At 42.3% G+C, this 18,870-nt stretch overlaps 1 protein-coding gene across 3 annotated transcripts in view; it reads left to right on the forward strand.

The window, feature by feature from the left end:
- The window catches only part of PP7 (serine/threonine phosphatase 7), a 78,258-nt gene extending 60,094 nt beyond the window's left edge, over positions 1-18,164 (forward strand). The window contains exons 4-5 of one of the 3 annotated variants that reach the window (XM_087699874.1): positions 15,146-15,253; positions 17,907-18,164. In XM_087699874.1, coding sequence (XP_087556000.1) covers positions 15,146-15,253; positions 17,907-18,005 — 207 coding nt within the window. In that variant the 3' untranslated portion in view covers positions 18,006-18,164. Of the gene's footprint in view, positions 1-15,145; positions 15,254-17,906 lie in introns of those variants that run through there. The other 2 variants (XM_087699891.1, XM_087699882.1) reach the window with 2 other exon arrangements.
- The last annotated feature ends 706 nt before the right edge of the window (positions 18,165-18,870 follow it).

The following is an 18,870-nucleotide window of genomic DNA, read 5'->3' on the forward strand; positions in this document are numbered from 1 at the left end:
CCCACTCGTAGGTTTCCTAGTGTCAAGATCTCTTGCCATGTCCGAATCATAGAATCCTTGCATCTCTAGTGTACCCTTTCCATTGCATATACACTTCTCTTGTGTACCTTTTAAGTATCTGAAGATACATTTCATTGGTTCCCAATGTGGCTTGCCTTGCCAGGGTTAGACATGAATGTACTAACAACTCCCATTGCATGAGCAATGTCAAGGTGAGTTGCAACCATAGCATACATCAAAGATCCACAAGCTGATGCGTAAGGTATGCCCTTCATAGCACTAATAGTTGTATCATCCTTTGGGCAATTAGCTTTGCTAAGCTTTGTATGTGGTGGTAAAGGCATACCAAGAAGCTTAGCGTCAACTATATTAAAGTTGTCAAGTACTTCGCTAATGTACTTGTCTTGTGAGAGAAACAACAAGTGCTGCCCTCTATCTCTTTTAATGCGCATGCCCAAAATGTGTTCAGCTGCTCACAAATCTTTCATAGAGAAGGCTGAACTTAGTTGCCTTTTAAGAGCTTTCAAAGGACTCTTATGCTTTTTTGCAATCAGCATGTCATCCACATATAAGACCAGCACAATAAGACTTCCATTATCAGCCTTTTTAGTGTACAAGAAATGATCTCGTATGATTGCGTTTAAATTCATGGTTGAGCATGAAGGTATCAAACTTTTTGTATCATTGTCTAGGGGCTTGTTCAACCCATATAAGGTGTGTTTCAGCATTACAAACGAAATGCTCTTTCCTTGGAATGGCAAAACCTTCTGGCTGTTTCATATACAGCTCTTTATCAATGTCACAATGAAGAAAAGTAGTCTTCACATCCATCTAATCCAACTCTAAATTCAAGGATAGAGTGAGAGCAAACAAAACACAGAGCATAGTCATCTTCACCACTGGTAAAAAGACCTCCTTTTATGTATAGCCCTTAGCAAACAACCATGCCTTGTACTTGGGCTTCTCATCAATACATTTCACCTTGTAAACCCATTTATTAGGGATAGCTTTTCTATCCTTGGGCAAAGGTACAAGCTCCCAAGTGTTATTTGCATACAGAGACTTCATCTCTTCCTGCATAGCAAGTTCCCACTTTCTCTTGTCTTCTCATGACTGTGCCTCTCTAAATGTTAGAGGCTCACCCTCATCAGTCAACAAAATGCAATCCAAAGATGGCTGAAACCTCTATGGCTGCCTTTTGACACTTGTAGACCTTACCCATCCTCAAGTACGCGCACATCATTATCAGGTTCGTGATTTTCAGGATTTTCTTACTGCTGTAACCTGTTTTCAGCATGTTCTTCTTGCTGTCCTACTCCATCTTGTGCATCTATTTACTGTTTATTATCTTTTAGTTGTAGCACAATGGGTTGCTTCTCATTTTTAGCATCAAGAGGAACTGAATCTTCAGCTAAGGGTTGTTGAATGGTTGACTGTTCATACTGAAATTTGACCTTTTTGTCAAGTTCTTTTAATAACGGTGCCTTTCAGCTGTTCGATTTCCAACTAAATCTGCTAATCGCTCGGGCTTTTTATGCCCTTTACGTCCACACTGATAGCAAGTAACATCCTATTGTTTGCCCTTCTACTTTTGTCTTTATTTGCTGCATTACCCCTCTTCTTTGACTATCTCTAGGAAGATAGGCTGAACCACTACTTTCTCCACTAGGCTTTCTTTTGATCTAATTGAGATTAGAGCCCCTAACACCATTAGAGGTTAAAGCAGTGTTGTCGCTAAGTGAACAACCAAAGTCTCCCAACTATCAAGTAAAGTCATCAACAAGAAAATAGCCTTTAGTTTATCATTGAAGGGTTGCAAACTAGAGTCCTGCAACCGACTCAAAATCGTTGTGAAAACACTCAAATGCTCAAATGTTGGCTTGGACTCATCCAACTCCATGTTCACAAGCTTGTGCATGAGATACACTTGATTTACTGGAGTCGTATTTTCATAAGTATCCATTAACTTTTTCCATACAGTATAGTCTGTATCAAGACGCTTAATGTTTGTAAGTGCATCATCAAATACAACCATTTTAATGTATGCAATGGCCTTCTTATTGAGTCTAGCCCAATCCTCATCTACCATAGTTGCAAGCTTAGTTTCCAAAGGAGCATCATCACAGTCTTTGAGAAACAAAATGCCTTGCATCCTTTCCTTCCATAGATTAAAACCAGTGCCATCAAACCTCTTGATTTCCAAAAATTTCAAGAAATAAGAGCAAGATTTAGTGTCAATCTATTACAGACAGTGCCCAAATGCAGGTACAACAGTAGAGGGAATGACTTTCAGCAATTTAACTGAAATTTCAGCATACATTAGATGCATACATCATTGCCAGGTGATTCCCACTTCATAAATGTCACAAAAAATTACATATGCAACAAGCGCAGATTTGCAAATGAACTCTAGGACTGCTGCACCATGAATATTCAGCAATACGTCAACTCAATAGGAGCTGCTTGACACAAAAAATGCCCAAAAATTCTCTCTAATTTTTTCAAAATCTCACAAATGGAAGATAAACAACTCAAATTACATTGATTACCAAGTTTGCTTCAACAATGTCCCCAAAGTGCATTGCACACATCAATTTTGTCAAAATCCATAAATTTTAGCAAAAGCCCCAAAATTTTATTGACCAAGCTACCCCAACCCCAATTGTATTAATATGTGTTCCCGAGAGCATAAAACGAGCAAAGTTAGCAAAATTTCACAAAATTTTGCAAAAGCCCTGATTTCTTAGGTCCAAATGTGCACCAATGTCAATAAATTCAGCTCGATTGAACAAAATTTCAATGATAGATGAAAAGCCCAAAAATTTCAGTATCAATGTGCACTATGTTTACAATTTCCAAGTCAAATGTTACTGTTATGCATAAAGAATATCAAAAATGGGAAAAGCCCTAAGTTTTAGCCATGAAATTCTTGAAAAAACCTTGATTGTGCTTCCATGCGCGAATTGGGGCCTGGATAGATGTGCCAAGTCACACAAAATTGTCAAACGTACTGTCGACTAACTGTCGTGTGTTGTGAGCTATCGTGAGTTGTTGTGTATGTCTTGCTAGTCAAAATTGATTGCCGCGAACTGTTGTGAGTTGTTGCTTGGTCCACGCTGACTTGGGAATTGTCGCCTGCACTCACCTAATCAAAATGGACTGAAAAGACTATCGCCTGCACAGATTTAGGGTTTCTGTCTTGTCACATGTCTATCCAGTACACACACATGCTTGAAACTATTGTCTATACTCAACCTGGCTTGAAGCTTACGTTTTTTCACGTGGACAAGTTGAAGCTGATACGCACAGACTTTGGGAAGCGTGTAGACCTTAGTCATGGCTGTAATATCAGTTTGAAGGGAAGAGTGCGGAATGGAAATGCAAGTTAGAAATGGAGCAGTAGTGTTGAGAGTGAGAGAGAGTGAATGCCAAGATGAGTGTACCAGATTGTGTTGGTACACGAAGAATAAAGAGTGTATTTATATGTTAGGGTAGAAATAAGGGTGTGTTCACACCCGTATAACTTTACACGGAGACGAAGGGACTTGACGCCCAATAACCTATGTGACATGCGTGGACTATGCATATATTTGCATAGGGATGAAATTGCAAATCGAATATTTGGCCTTGTGTTGCATAAATAAATTAGGCATCCAATTGCTCGAGTATATGCATAAATGTCAAAGAGATCAATGTCATCATGCGTAGATAACTTGAGTCCAGTCTCCATTAGTGTGCTACTTGCAATCCTAGAAGCCAAATCTTTGAAGGAGTTTACCAATATTTTTGGATTGTGACAATCCAATGCCTCTAGCATCATGGATAAATTGGCTTGCAATCGTAGAAGCCAAATCTCTGAAGGAGTTTACTGATATATCTGGATTGTGAGAATCCAATGCCTCTAGCATAATGAATAAACTAAATGCCCAAATAGTAATGCAAAGACCCTAAATTTGACATTTTAAGATGTGATGTTAAGGAACCCTTGGCTGAGTATAAAGGCATCAATTTTTGCATATCAAGCTCGTGGAGCTTGCTTCAAAACCATACAAAGCCTTTTTCAGTTTGCTTACCAAGTGTTTGGATCCTTCAATTGCAAAACCCATAGGTTTCTAAATATACACTTCTTTCTAAAGCTCCCCATAAAAATGCAGCTTTAATGTCAAGTTGGTGCACAATCCAACCAGAATGGGCAGCCAAGGCAACCACACACCTAATGTGGTCATAAGGGATGTAGGAGCAAATGTCTACTCATAATCAATGCCCTTCTTTTGGCATAGCTTTTTGCTACAAGCCTAGCTTTGTACTTATCAATGGATCTATCAGCTTTTCTTTTCAGCTTATAGACCCATTTAGTACCAACGACTTTTTTTCCAACAAGTAGTGTAACTAAATCCCATGTTTGATTCTTCATGATAGAATCAAATTTAGCTTGCATTGCTGCCATTTAATGCACACTTTGTGGTGCATCCTCAAAAGAATGAGGCTCCTCATCATCAAGTGTGTCTGCTGCCATAACAAACTCCATTGTATTAGCATGATCATGCAAACGTGCTTGTCTTCGAGTACGACCCGCAAGAGGAGCATCCAAATGACTATCTTTTAAAGTCTGCAAGTACCATCTAGGCATTTATCTAGCCTCCTGATTTTGTACATGCTCTTGATGAACCTCAAGTTCAACATCTTGCTGAATATTAAGTTCAACATCTTGCTGAATATTCAGATTAGTTATAGGCTGAATTTCTGCAATGGAGTAGCTAGTTGAACATTATCTTCTTTTGAATGAAGCTCAAGCTGTATCACCAGAAGAAATAGACAGTAGTCCTTCAAACGCATCATTTGCAGCCTGATATGTGTCAAAACCAACAAGAGATAATTTTGATTTTTCATGAAAAATCACATCCCTACTAACTTTCTTAGTAATAGGATCGTACAATTTGTACCGTTTGCTTTCATCGTTGTATCCCACAAATATGCACTTGATAACCTTATTATCTAACTTCTTTCTCAATACTTTGGAAATATGAGCATATGCAAGATACCCAAAAGTACGAAAGTGACCAATTGAAGGCTTATGGCTCTTTCAAGCTTGAAAAGGTGTGACATTTTTCAATATCTTAGTAGGGTACCTCTTCAAAATGTGACAAGCATACATAACTACTTCCATCTAAAAACCATGTGACAAATTTTTAGCTTTCAGCATACATGAGGCCATCTCCATGAGTAACCGATTTTTCATGTGTGCAACCCCATTTTGTTGTGGAGTATATGCAGTAGTATACTGATATGCAATGCCATTTTGCTTCAAAATATTCTTCAGCAAAGAAGATATGTATTCTCCTCCTGGGTCCAAACAGAGAGTCTTAATCTGACAGTCAGATTGATTTTCCACAAGTGTAATAAAAGCCAAAAATGCATCATACACTTTTGACTTCTTCACCAATGAACAGACCCAACAAAAGCGAGTAAAGTCATCAATGAAGGTGACAAAATAATAATATCCACCCAATGACTTTGTTTGGATAGACCTACATAGATCTGAACTTGAGTGTTGCCTTGAAAGCAACGTCACGAGAAAAATAGAATTGATGCATTTTTTCTAAAATGCATTCCTCACAAATATGCTCAGGAGGTCTCTCCAAGAGGTAAACCATCTAACATTTGAGTACATTGCATAAGCATCAAACTGCCATAGTTAACATGCCGCATGCAAGCATATCATAACTTTATCTATGGCATAGCAGGAGTAATAGTAGATTTCAAATAGAGTGATTGATCAATCGAATGAGCATGTAACTCATAGAGTCCATGACATAATGTGCCAATAAGTACCAAAGTCAAGAATTCTTTCTCTCTGACCATGTATTTGGCATCATCAAATGTGACTTGCATTCCACATTTCGCTAAAGAAGAAACAGACAATAAATTCTTCTTTATTCGTGGCACATATAATGCATCTTGCAAACGGAGAGTAGAGCCATTAATGGCTTTTAAGACAATCTCTCCAACACCTCTAAGAGGATAAGATACATTGTTGGCACATTGCATGGATTTGCCAACAAGATCTGCAACAATAGAGATAAACAAATCCCTACGAGATGTAATGTGCTTAGAAGCACCATTGTCAAAGAACCAAGTGCTAGCATGCTCAGTGGTGTTGAATGCTCTATTTGTCTAAGAAGAATCATAACTGCAAATGTAAAACTTTAGTCATGGTCAATAATAAACAACGTAGACTCCATAGCAGTAGTAGTAGAAGGTGCATTGGAAGTAGACATCCTAGACTCTTTCTTTTTCTCCTTGGCAATGCGTTTCTTGCATTTTGTGATTTACTCACCTGGCTTTTTATAATAATGACACTTGCCCTTCTTAGCTTGCATGTCCCCTTAGTTCTTGTTGTTCTGTGAAGTGCTTGAACTTCCAAAACTTTGCAGGGCATTCATTCCTAGACTTATTGCCCTTGCCCTTCTGTCTTGCCATAAAAGCCTGTTCTGAGGCTACAACATTCACCTCATTGTACTTCCTTATTTGCTCTTCTTGGAGTAGCAAACTAACCAACTGAAAAAAGGCAAGTCGCTACAGAGAAATTCTCATTGTGAGATTCAATGCCGTGTGAAAGGCCAAATAAGAAGGTGGCAAGGAATTCAAAGTAGTAGAGATCATTTTTGCATTAAAATAATACTCATCTACATTTATCAACTACTCACGTAAGTCCTAAATTTTGTCAAGATGATCTTGCGTAGCATCACCTTCGTCCATCTTCACATTTTTTAAGCTTCTTTTTCAAGAAAGCAATGTGTCTCATTTTTTCTAGCAAACATTTGCTCAGGTGTAAGCCATGCTACTCGTGAAGAAGTAGCAGACCGTTCTGCGGGATTATGGACCGCTGAATCGCCAATGCAATAAGCGACAATGCTTGGGCATCCTGAGTGTCCCAAGCCTTTTGTGCAGTTATTCTTTGGGGTGTAAAGAAATACTCTGACACAGAAACACAAATAACAATCATACGACAAAGCACAGACTGATAAAAGAACACAGTTAGGGTTAGGGTAACTCAAAGACAATGAACACAGAAAATTATTGAAGTGATATAATTGCTGAATATACAATGCTCATGCAGCAAACACACTATGCAGTGAATGAAAACTGAACCTCGAACTCCTGTATCTCAAGGATCTGGGCAGGGGTAATGAGCTGGAGAGTGTATCGTACTCCGAACGAATCCTAAATCGTAGCAAGGCAGCCTTCGGATGTCGAACACCAGCAAATGCAGTAGTGAGAAGCTAGATCTGATGTAGACAGCAGTCAAAAGAGAGAATATGCAGTAAATGCAGGCTGGTGAGAGAGAAAACAGCCAAACGCAGGCTGTAGATGCTGGGCGACAGCAGAGGAGAGAGTAAATCTGTCAAACACAGGCAGGATAGCCTGGTGACAGCGTGTAGGAGCTGGCGACAGCTGGAGGAGAGAGAAAATTGTCAAATGCAGGTAGGACAGCTTGGCGACAGCCTGTAGGAATCAAATGCAGGGCTGTGACGACGTGGCAGGCTGTACAGCAGTAGGTCTGTGTAGGAACAACAGTCACCCAGATGGGATCAGCTCCAAATTGCGCGAAGAAGGCTGGAAATCAAGCGTCAACTGATGTAGACAGCAATGGACAACTTCGGCTGAGATGTCCTGCGCGAACGGGGTGTGGGCAGCAAGCTGAAACACTTGAAATCTACAAAAACGAGATGAAGGGCTGAATGGAGGGCAGGATACTTGTTTATAGAAAGTTTGGGCCCTCCCAAGTGGGTTTATGCTTATGGGACACATAAACTCTCTAGGATCGCGTTTCTTCTAAATAAACTAGGTTTCTTCATTAATTAAACAAGTTTTGGGGCTGTTTAAGTAAAGCTAATGCATTTTTAGCTCAACACCCCATCTTAGGCCCAACAACAGTGCCACGAGAAAGATTATTTATCCCAAGGCATCCCACCCGAAAGCAGCCTAAGTATCAGACAAAGGATGTGTGTTGGTTGACCGCCAGTGGCCTACTAAGACTACAGAGGCGATGGTTATCTTACCAAGGGAGCCGAAGTGATCATCCCAGAGAGGACAGGGCATCAAACAAAGGGTGCACGTCGGCTGCCCAGTGGCCTACCAAGCCCTACAAAGGCGGATGGAATCAGCTATGGACTTCTTCTCTTGTTTTTGTCCTATTGAGTATCCGTGTCCCAAACGCGAGAATGATAAAGGATGGTCAGTAGACCCAAGACCTTTACAAAACAAGCACACTATCTCTAAAATTACTAGGTGCCGATGAAGAAGAATAAGGGTAAGGTGTGAATATAGCAAATATGTGAAGCAAGCAAGACAAGGAAAGCAAGCAAGCAAGCTAAGGAAAAAATGCCTTGGACATATTGTGGACAATGCCACGAACATGGTGGATCGAAAGTCAACCACTCCAAAAGACCGAAAGGAATAAATGCGCACAGATGCATGTTTACATGAATAAAATGCCAATGCATGGGGTAACGTAAAGGGTGATACAAGATGTCATGCACATGCAAGATGCAATGCAACGGTGTCACTTGGACAATGCTCCCACAAGGGAAATTTGCACTTGCCCAAGCGCCCTTTTACAATCATATCATCCTGACAGTGCAGATAAAGTTAGAAATCTCCATAATACAATACAAGAATAATGAGTAAATGTCTAAAAAATTGTAAGCATCATCACTGTCACTATCAAGAGAAGTAGTCGGCTCCTCTCAAACTCAAAGGGAAAGCAAGAGAAAAGCACCCTCTCACCGTCAATCTGAAGAACTAGGGGAGGGTGTACCCAAACTGATCTTGGGTAACATGTATTGAAGAACCGGTTGGTTGACCCCTTTGGTCAAAATATCTGCAAAATTGTCGAATGTAGGTAGAAACTTTAGGCAGGTGGTGCTTCCTAGATCAACTTGTTCTCTAGAAAAATGGAAGTGAACTCCCACATGTAGCGTCTGTGGTGTCATCCATCCTATGGAACCAAGATCGCAGTGCTTGCTTCAACCCATAAAGAGCTTTCACAGAGTTTGCACAAGTAAAGATAAAACAAACTTTTGATTTAGAACAATGAACCTCGACCAAAAGTGTTTCGTAGATGTTACTCAATGGGGTTTATTGTCTATTGACATGCCTAGCATTGAGCAAGGGATGCCATTCCGTCTTTTTTCCCACCTCTAGCGAAAGAGTCGGGTTGAAAGTACTCATTGTCTTGTATAGAAGATAGTTTTGTAGACAGCTGTACTATATTGTGCATATGGAGTATATGGGAGCACAAGATTAGTTTGAAAAGCATGGAGGTATATTCAGCTACTTAATCTTCCACTTATATTGACAAAATAGGCATTGGCTTAGAGATAGCCTTGGAGACAAAACCACTTTCTTTTTTGGCAAGGGTTTTAGAACATCACCATGAGAAGGTATATCTTCAATTTCTATTCTCCTCCAAGCATCTAGACTATATTGCTAGAATTTAGGGGTTGCTTTCGTGGCAGCTTTCATCTATGGGAGTAGCATGGCTATAGAAAAATATTAGGAGCTACTTTGGTGAGGGCGGTCAAAGTCATTTAGTGTCTAGGTAACCTTTGTTGGGTGGTCTCTCTGTCTTTCTAAGTTGGTCCTACATGGGCTACGAATGTTATTTGCTTAAATACAATAAAGATTGTTTTTTTCCAGGAGAGAGAGAGAGAGAGTTATGTTAATGTCTACGAAAGGCCAAGGTGGCCTATGAGACCAAAACGCTACATACAAAATGTCTGGGAAACTTTCCAGGTCCCAGTAAAGCTACCATCTAATGCTATGATAAACTATTTGAGTAGGTACAAGGTGGTATATAGGCTGGGTACAATTCATATGTGTTCCAAGTATGGTGTGGAACTGCTCATGGAGCTTGGTCATCCTAAAATGTCCTGCATGGGTCTATCTAACATTGAGAGGTTGAATCGGCAGGGTAGGGCCCTGCGGTGGCGGCGTAGTATCCCTTGTACCCTCGACATGTGTCTCCTGCGGGGATGGGGGCCGGTTGGGCGTGGGCGCCGGGCTTTGCTTCTTGCTGTGGCTATGTCTAGGGTGGTCCCCCGCGGTCGGGAGGTCAGTGGGGCTGGTGGGGGTCCAGGGGTGGGGATGGTAGTTGGCTCGTTGTCTCTGCTCCAAGGTCTGGAGGAGGTGGTCTCTGTGGCGCCGTATTTCTAGCAGGAAGAGCCCAAGTATCTCTGGTCCTTGAAATCCATCACTCTTGAGAGTTGCTCAAATCCTTCTCTGAACAGGTAGTGGAAGCATTCCCAGATCTCGTAGCACACTGGGCACCTGCATATGTAGTGTTCTTTTGTCTCCGGCTCAAGCTAGCAGATTTGGCATATCCAATCTTCTAGGGGGAGGGGGTGGGCCGCGTATCTACCTGTCTCGATCCGTGGTTAGTGAAGATGTACGGATCTGTTTGATGGCGCTTTTGACTCCATGGGACAAGTGTGTGTCCATGTAGCTTGGGCAGGTAATGAAGCCGTCAGGAGATATGTGCAGGAAGTGCTCTTGGTAGAAAGCCTTCTTTATCCCTAGGTCTTTTGTAGGAGTCACCCATGTCTTGGCCGTGTGTAGCTGAATTATGTCAATTCTGATGATATGGTTCACCTCCTCTCGGCTAAGCTCCAAGTGGGGGCGATCTAGGCTGTATTGTAGTGGGGGGAGGTGGTCCATGTGTAGGCCATGTAGCCGTAGCCAGGTCTCTGTTCGGGCATACCAGCTTTCAATGTGCCCTTGCAATGCTAGTTGTTTGGACGACTCCAGTGTGAGTCTGGGGTACCAATGCCGAGGCAAGTCCCACAGTTGGTGCAAGAAGGCCACTGTTCGGAAGAGGGCCTCAACTACGATGGGCGGCGCCCCCATCTCTGCTTTGATGATCTCGTGTGGCATGGAGGGCTTGCTTCGGATCATCCGTGAGATCATAAGTACTAGGGGTCTTTCCATCTGCTCCCATCCCTCATAGGTGGCCTCCTCCTGAGGCAGTGGCTTGTCCTGTGTGGTAGAGACTAGATCCCCATATGGGAGCCCTGTACAAGAGTGCTAGTGTGACTAGAGTGTCAAACAGCCAGAGTTTTATATGGGGCTCTTGGAATTGTATGCGGGCACATTGGTTTTCCATGGATTCGAGGGTTGCATAGCCTCGTGTCAATCTATCTTTTAGTGCCTTTCTCAAAGTGAATCTCGGTCCTGAAAATGTAATCCCCAAATAGACGTATCTTTGGACCACTTCCACGGTTTCCCCGCCGTATGTGAAGGGGGATACTGACCGTCGAATCCATTGGGATGAAGTGTTGAACACCATGACCTTGGTCTTGCCCAGGTTCACGGTGAGGTCTTTATCTTGGCAGAAGGCCCGTAGTGCCTTCAATTGGCGTTGTAGCCCTTCGGACGTGCTGGAGATGAGAACTATATCTTGAGATGATAACTATATTTTCTGCATATAGTAAGATGGGTATCGATATCCCTCCTAGGCTAGATCCCTCCCCTCCCAATCTATCCATGTACTCTGATATCTCATCAATGTAGAGACCAAATAAAGTAGGTGAGAGTGGGCATCCCTGTTTTACTCCAATGGTGTTGGTTATCTCATTTGACAGCCCCCCTGGTGTTCGGACTTGGCCCGTGATTGATTCGTAAAGTTCCAGTATTCCCCAACACATTTCGGGCGGGACCTTTAGTTCTTGTAGTCTCTGCATGAGCCTGGCTCGTGGTACCGTGTCGAAGGCCTTGCAAAAGTCCACGAAGCAGTAGTATACCCGCCTTCCATGTGCCCTGCCCTCCTCTATAATGGCTCTTAAGTGTGAGGAACCATGATTGTTTAGTAGTTCGTGGGGGCCATGGGATCTCTAGCCTGCAGGATAGGTATTTTGGTGTTGCCTGACTAGCTAGTAGGGAAGCCCTCACCTAAGGCTATGTTGAACATGTGGGCTAGAAGAGGTGCAAGTACATCCCGGGCATGGGTCAAGTGCTTTGCTACTAAGCCTTCATGGTCCTGGGCTCGGCCATTCTATAGTCTGTCAATGGCGTCCCGAACCCACTCCGTCCTAAAGAATATAGATGACTCGGGTTTGCTCCCTGGTAGTTGGGGCAGCGGGGGCTGCTCGGGTATTTGGTATAGTGAGGTTGCATATGCATGCCATGTGTCCGGGGAGGTAATGGGTGTCTGAGCACGGGGCTCTTGGAATGCCTTCGGGCGTGTTGGAGATTAGAACTATGTCGCTCGCATATAGTAAGATGGGTATCAATATCCCTCCTAGACTAGATCCCTCCCCTCTCAATCTATCTACATACTCTAATATCTCATCAATGTAGAGACCAAATAAAGTAGGTGAGAGTGGGCATCCCTGTTTAACTCCAATGGTGCTCGTTATCTCCTTTGACAGCCCCCTTGGTGTTCGAACTCGGCCCGTGACCGATTCGTATAGTGCCAGTATCTCCCAACACATTTCGGGCGGAACCTCCAGTTCTTGTAGTCTTTGCATGAGCCTGGCTTGTGGAAGGCCTTGTGGATGTCCACAAAGCAACAATATACCCACCTCCCGTGTGCCATGCCCTCTATAATGGCTCTTAAGTGTGAGGATATGGTCAAGAGTGGAGTACCCCCTCTTGAACCCTGCTTGCCCAATTGCCCGGTGCTGGTGTTGCTCCATCCACTTGCTCAGCTCAAGGTTGAGGATGGATCCATAGAGCTTGGCTAGTACATGGCCAACCATGATTGTTTGGTAGTTCGTGGGGGCCATGGGATCTCGAGCATTCAGGATAGTTATTATGGTGTTGGTCGACCAGCTAGTAGGGAAGCCCTCACCTAAGGCTCTGTTGAACATATGGGCTAGAAGGGGTGCAAGTATGTCCCGGGCATGGGTCAAGTGCTTTGCTACTAAGCCTTCATGGTCCTGGGCTCGGCCATTCTGTAGTCTGTCAATGGCGTCCCGAACCCACTCTGTTCTAAAGAATGTAGATGACTCGGGTCTGCTCATGGGTAGTCGGGGCAGTGGGGGCTGCTCGAGTATTTGGTATAGTGAGGTCGCATATGCATGCCATGTGTTCGAGGAGGTAATGGGTGTCTGAGCACGGGGCTCTTGGAATGCCTTCCACACCTCCTTGCTATTGTGTCCCAAGAATAGCTGGTAGAATTCTCGTTCCACTTTGGATAGGTAGGTCCGTTTCTTCCTTCGTACAAGGCGGCGGAAGATCAGGCGTGCCTGTTTGTGCATGTGTACTCCTCGTGCTTTGTCTTGTTGAAGACAAAGCCGGGTTTCCCTACACTCTACGTCGTACCAACTATTCTGTGGGACATTCTTGTCCAGAGGGGAGGGACGGGGGCATGTGTGGGGGAAGTACTTGGCCGTCAAGGTGTGGAGTGTTCTCGCTAGTTGTGCTGTGATCTCCTCCAAGGTTGAGTAGGGGTTCATTTCCTGCAAGCTCCAATAGAGGTGGTCGGAGCAAGCGCTCGCAGTTAACTTGGTGAAGTGGATTGTGGTACGGGGGGATGTGTGGGGGAAGTACTTGGCCACCTAGGTGTGGAGTGTCCCCGCCAATTGTACTGTGATCTCTGAGTAGCGGTTCATTTCCTGCAGGCTCCAATAGAGTTGGTCGGAATAAGCGCTTGCAATTTGGTGAAGTGGTACCTGGGGAATCTTTGGAGGCTGCCTGTTGGGGGGGTTGGGTCATGTCTATAGGCGATGTCAAATTGTAGGCAAGCATGGTCGGTGGCCACTGCGAGCGGGCGGGGTGATATTCTGAAGGACTGGATGTCGGGGATAAGTGATAGGGCCTTGAGTATGTAATCCATTGTGCTTGCTCCCAGTTTTTGTGTGGGAGCTCCTAGTATCCCTCATTTGTTGCAATTAGCCGCATGCTTATGTGGGAAGCATGTGAGGGCGTCCAAGCCTAGCCATTTGTCTAGCCGGTTGAGGATGGCTAATCTATGCGTGTCCCCCTAGTGCCAGTAGGTGGTCGCCATACTCGGTGCATTCAGCTGCATCTTGTAATGTACGGTTGAGCCATATCTCCTCCAGTGCTATCTGTTTATATATGTGGTGAAGGGAGTCTGTCTTTGTGTTGTGTGGGCATTGAAGTCTCCGGCCAACATGACATCCCCCAAGTTGGAGTAGTACATGATGTCCTTGTACAGTGGTAGGTATGGTGACTCCCCCTTTTGTGGCGCGTATGGGGAGTGTGTCAAGGGGAAGTAGCACACCGCCATGTAGATGTCTCAAGGGCGATCTATGTGTATCCGGATCCACATGAACCAGGCCTCCTCATCTTTCCGCATGACTTGCACCATGGGCTGTAACTCCATGTACAGCACTGCGACTCCTGCGGACCCTCGGGTCCCCCCTTTTGTTCGGGCTCTACGGCGGCATGTTGTCTCCCATCTATATCCCCTCACTTCGGGTAGGTGTGTGCCTGGGCTGAGAGAGAGAGAGAGAGAGAGAGAGAGAGAGAGAGAGAGACCAAATGGGTGTAGCTCAGTTGGTTTAGTGGAACGCGTGGGGATGAAAAGGTTCCTCCATTTTGCACGGTCATTTAGTATAGGTGTTAAAAAAAGTGAGATTTGAACTTGGGTCAATGAGTTTATAAAAAAAATGTGCGTGTGCGTGTGTGCATGTGTGTTATATTAACATCTTAAAAAGGCCAAATCAGCCTATGAGAATAGTAGATACATTTAAACTTCGAGGAACTATCATGTTTCCAGAGTACAATGAAGAAACGATAATCTAAAAGTAAACATCTAGGCAGGAAAGAACTAATAAGTGAAGATAGTAAAATAGTGAAAGAGCACTAGGCATCTAATACAATGTGGAACTGATAGTATTGTTTGTATTCTTTGGTGGTGTTGAGAGAGAGAGAGAGAGAGAGAGAGAGGGGGGGGGGGTGTGTTGCCGTGACTTTTGTACTCTTTTAGTTATCTGATCTTTTGTAAAGCGAGTATGCACGATGGCCTAGAGCCATCTTGCATCTTGTAATCATGTAATCTTGTACTTTTTCGTAATTAATACAATTATCTATTACGAAAAAGAAAGAAGAGAGTGTGTGTGTGTGTGTATGTAGGTGGGTGGGTGGTTTTTCTAACTTCAAAAGTTGTGTTTGTTTACAGGCTGGCAATCATAGGTATAACAATAAGGGAGCATACATTCTGCTGGAGTCACCTGATTTCTCTTTGCCACATTTTTTTACTTTCAATGCTATGCTACCAAGACCAAAGGTTTTCTCTCTCTCTCTCTCTCTCTCTCTCTCTCTCTCTCTCTCTCTCTTTTGTTAATCAAGTGGCTACCCTAGTGGTAAGCCTAGGGTTGTGTTTCGTCTGTGGATGGATCCATATAGTATGATCCGTATAGTCCGGTTAGAGGTGTACGATCTGTCTAGTTTTTGTCCATTTTTAAAAGTTTTTTGGGGTGAGTTGGTGTTTTTTAAAAACCAGTTTTTGGGCTTTATCCTTTTCCTCTTTGTCCTCAGTGTCCTCTACCTGTACTTGAGTTACCACCTCCTCTTCTTCTACCTCTCTCTCTCAACCTCTCATCATGTTCATGACACACTGCTGAAAATTGAAGCAAAGATATTTGTGGTTTGTAAATTGTATTAGTATTGAATGGATAATGCCTTGTGACACTATCTCATGGATAGCCACTTTCATGTTAAAACAAGTAATATTTACTAGCCTTACCCTCAAATTTCTAGGTATTTTTTTAATGACCATATGAAACAACAGATTTTATCTGACACTTTTTTGTGTACATTCGGTACCATACTAAGTCCATAGATAGGACAGATCACACACATCATACTTAAGTACCTTGGGTAAGCATCTTGTTTTATTAACTTGCTGACCCAGGTTCAAATCTTCATTTTTAAACACCTATACTAAATGATTGTGCGGAATGTGGAGTTGAACCCACAACCTTTTGGCCACCACACATTCAACTTAACCAATTGAGCTACACTCGTTTAGTCTCTCTCTCTCTCTCTCTCTCTCTCTCTCTCTCTCTCGTGGGATGTGTTTGTTGTTTGCCTTCTATGCAGTGAAATGTGTTTGTTGTTTGCCTTTTATGTGGTGAAATGAGTTGGCATTTCTTTCTTTCCACACTTGCATCTTGGTATACATTCCCTGTCTCATTTCCTACATAGCCTCATTACATAAAGCACCGATGATTTCTTTCATATTTTCTAAACTTTGGTCTTGGATTTTGCAAATGTTGTCACGGATGCTCCATATGGTAGAGTACTTCTGCCTTCTCTGTGGGTATAAGATTTGAGTGGCAATCTGTAGAGAAGAAGAGAAGGAAAATAAAAATGAAAATTTGTGTTTGCAGTGACTAGATATGAGAGAGTGCTTGTATTTATTATAGATGAGTGAATGAAAGACAAATATATCTCTACTTTCCACCATCTAATTAGGTAGTCACATAAGACATGCTTTCATAGAAAAGGGTAAGAACTTAAGTGTACTTCAAACTTTTCCTGAGGAAGAGGTTCTTAATAAATCTACTGCATTTTGTTGTCATTGTGATTTTTAAAATTCTGAGAAATGGTCTGTACATATTTGATGACTCATAAGAAATATGTTATGGCTATAAATGCCCAAATTGTGACTAGAAATGCTAGCAATGAGTTACAATATTCTCATTGTACTCATCTAAATTTTTGTAGTTTGTTGTGCTTACAAAGAAATGACATGGCTGCTTCAAAGGAACAAATGTAAGGGTCTATTTTGGGTAAATGCTGTCAGAAAATTGTTCAAAACTGATTGCTCAAGTATAGCAAAAAAATGGCTATCCAAAGCCTCAAGTATTACCAAATCCTATCAAGTTAATATATACACTAACCAGCATGCTCAAGCTGCTCAATACTACTTATGTATCAAGGACCATATCTTTGCATCAATGCGTGATGACACCTGCATCCAAGATTCCAAACTGATGGTCCAAAAAAGGAGGGAGTGTATATTCTACATTTGGCTTTTCTGGGTGTAGATTCATAAGACCATCGCTTGTTTTACAAAGTTTTAGAGATTTAAGTCAGCTTTCTGATGATACAATCAAATTGCCATTTCAATGTTGCTACTAAAAGTTATTACAGAAATACTGCAATGTTGTTGTACTGTCTTGAAACATCTAATTTTTGAATGACTTGTTCTTATCTTGCTTTTTTAAAGCTCAATCGCATGGAGACCTTGAAATACTAAGAATACCCTAATGTGGCACTCCCTTAAGCGTCAAACTTATCAAAGAATCAATATTTTTCTGAGATCTCACTCAATGCTTTGAGTGTATCAGTTTACAGCTCTTCATGCCCCTAAATATGCGGCAACACTTTTGTCTGGACTTGTAGCATCTCAGTCCTTCAAGGCTGAAGAAAATCTGTTTTCCAGTCCTTAATGGTTGCTCAAAATATTCTCTTAGGTTGTGGTTCAGTTGCCCATAAACATCTGCAAGAATGGATACTCACTCTAGATCTGCATATTATCACTGTTCACCCTATGGGTGTCCAATTCACTTCAATGATACCTCAATCTGAAGCTTTCGTTGCCACAAGCCCAACATGGTCATGGTTTGATACCAAAATGGGAATCTAGGATAGTGTGGAAGGAATCCAAGTGGGATTCCATGATAGTAGAGAAGCTTAAGATGTGTGTAGATCACTATTCAAGTACACATTACAAGAAATAGATCGACAAGACAAGTCCACCGGTGACTTACCTGCTTTAACTTTTATAAAGGAGGGTTTGCTAGACAATCTTCAAATGAAGTGTCTTGAAGAAATGCTATATGTGATGGCTTTCTACATAAAATAATGTGCTGACTGTAGCTCATGCTGATACCTATTGTTTGTTGGCTCTTACATTTTTCTGTGTTCTCCAGGTTAATGCATATTATGATTTTGTGAATGCAATTGATTCTGATGAGGAATTGAACTTTGGAGCACATTCAGATGGATCAGTAAGTGGTGAAGAAATGTGAATTTTATTTAGGGGTTGCCTCGTGGGCTGGCATGTGTATATGCTTCAAAATTATCGGAGCTCAAGCTTCTATGGAGCGAGCTTGTTTTGTATCAGCCAACAATTAATTATGCTGTATCAGGCTTGACATGTTCAATTTTTGTGTGTTATATGTTGATTATGCTGGATCAGGCTTGACGTGTTCAATTAGGTGTATTATTTGAAATTTGTGCTGGATCGGCCTTGAGTTTGAAAACCCTTAAGGCTTTCTCCTGTTAGCGTGAATAAAGCAATACCGCAGCGAAATGTCGAACATGATTTTGGAGCTTGCATTTTCTTAGATGGTACATAAAAAAAGGCATATAATTTGTGTGCTTCACCAGTCCTAATCAGTCTTAACCGGATGCTTTTGCATCAGTTTGTAATCATGTGAAATTACGGTCTTTTCCAGTAACTGAATCCTTCAGTTGTCGTCAGACCGGACCCTGCGAACCTCAGCAACCTGTGTCTAGGAGTTCATTGCGTGTTCAAATCGGTATACTCTATAATCATTTTGTAGCTTAGTCTTCCATAAAAGTGAGAAGTGAATGAAAATACACAAAAATGGTTGTTATTTTGTGCCAGCTCTTCTGATTGCCGTAGGTTTGATTGGTGAGGTTACTGTCCCTCTTCAGATGACTTGATGAAGATTGAGTGTCTGACGGTTCGTCACTCATCAAGATGATGCTCTTGCCATTTGTCTGGGTGGTGCTCTGTTTGCTTGGAATAAAGAGCTTGATACTTTGAAACTATGTTAAACGAAATTGCAAGGGTAAACTATGTCTGGGTGGTGCTCTTGTTGCTTGGAATGAAGAGCGTGATACTTTGAAACTATGTTATAGACGAAA

The sequence above is a fragment of the Lygodium microphyllum genome, chromosome 2 (assembly GCF_053477565.2).
Source record: "Lygodium microphyllum isolate KBCC chromosome 2, Lygodium_microphyllum_v1.1.10, whole genome shotgun sequence".
Taxonomy (NCBI): domain Eukaryota; kingdom Viridiplantae; phylum Streptophyta; class Polypodiopsida; order Schizaeales; family Lygodiaceae; genus Lygodium; species Lygodium microphyllum.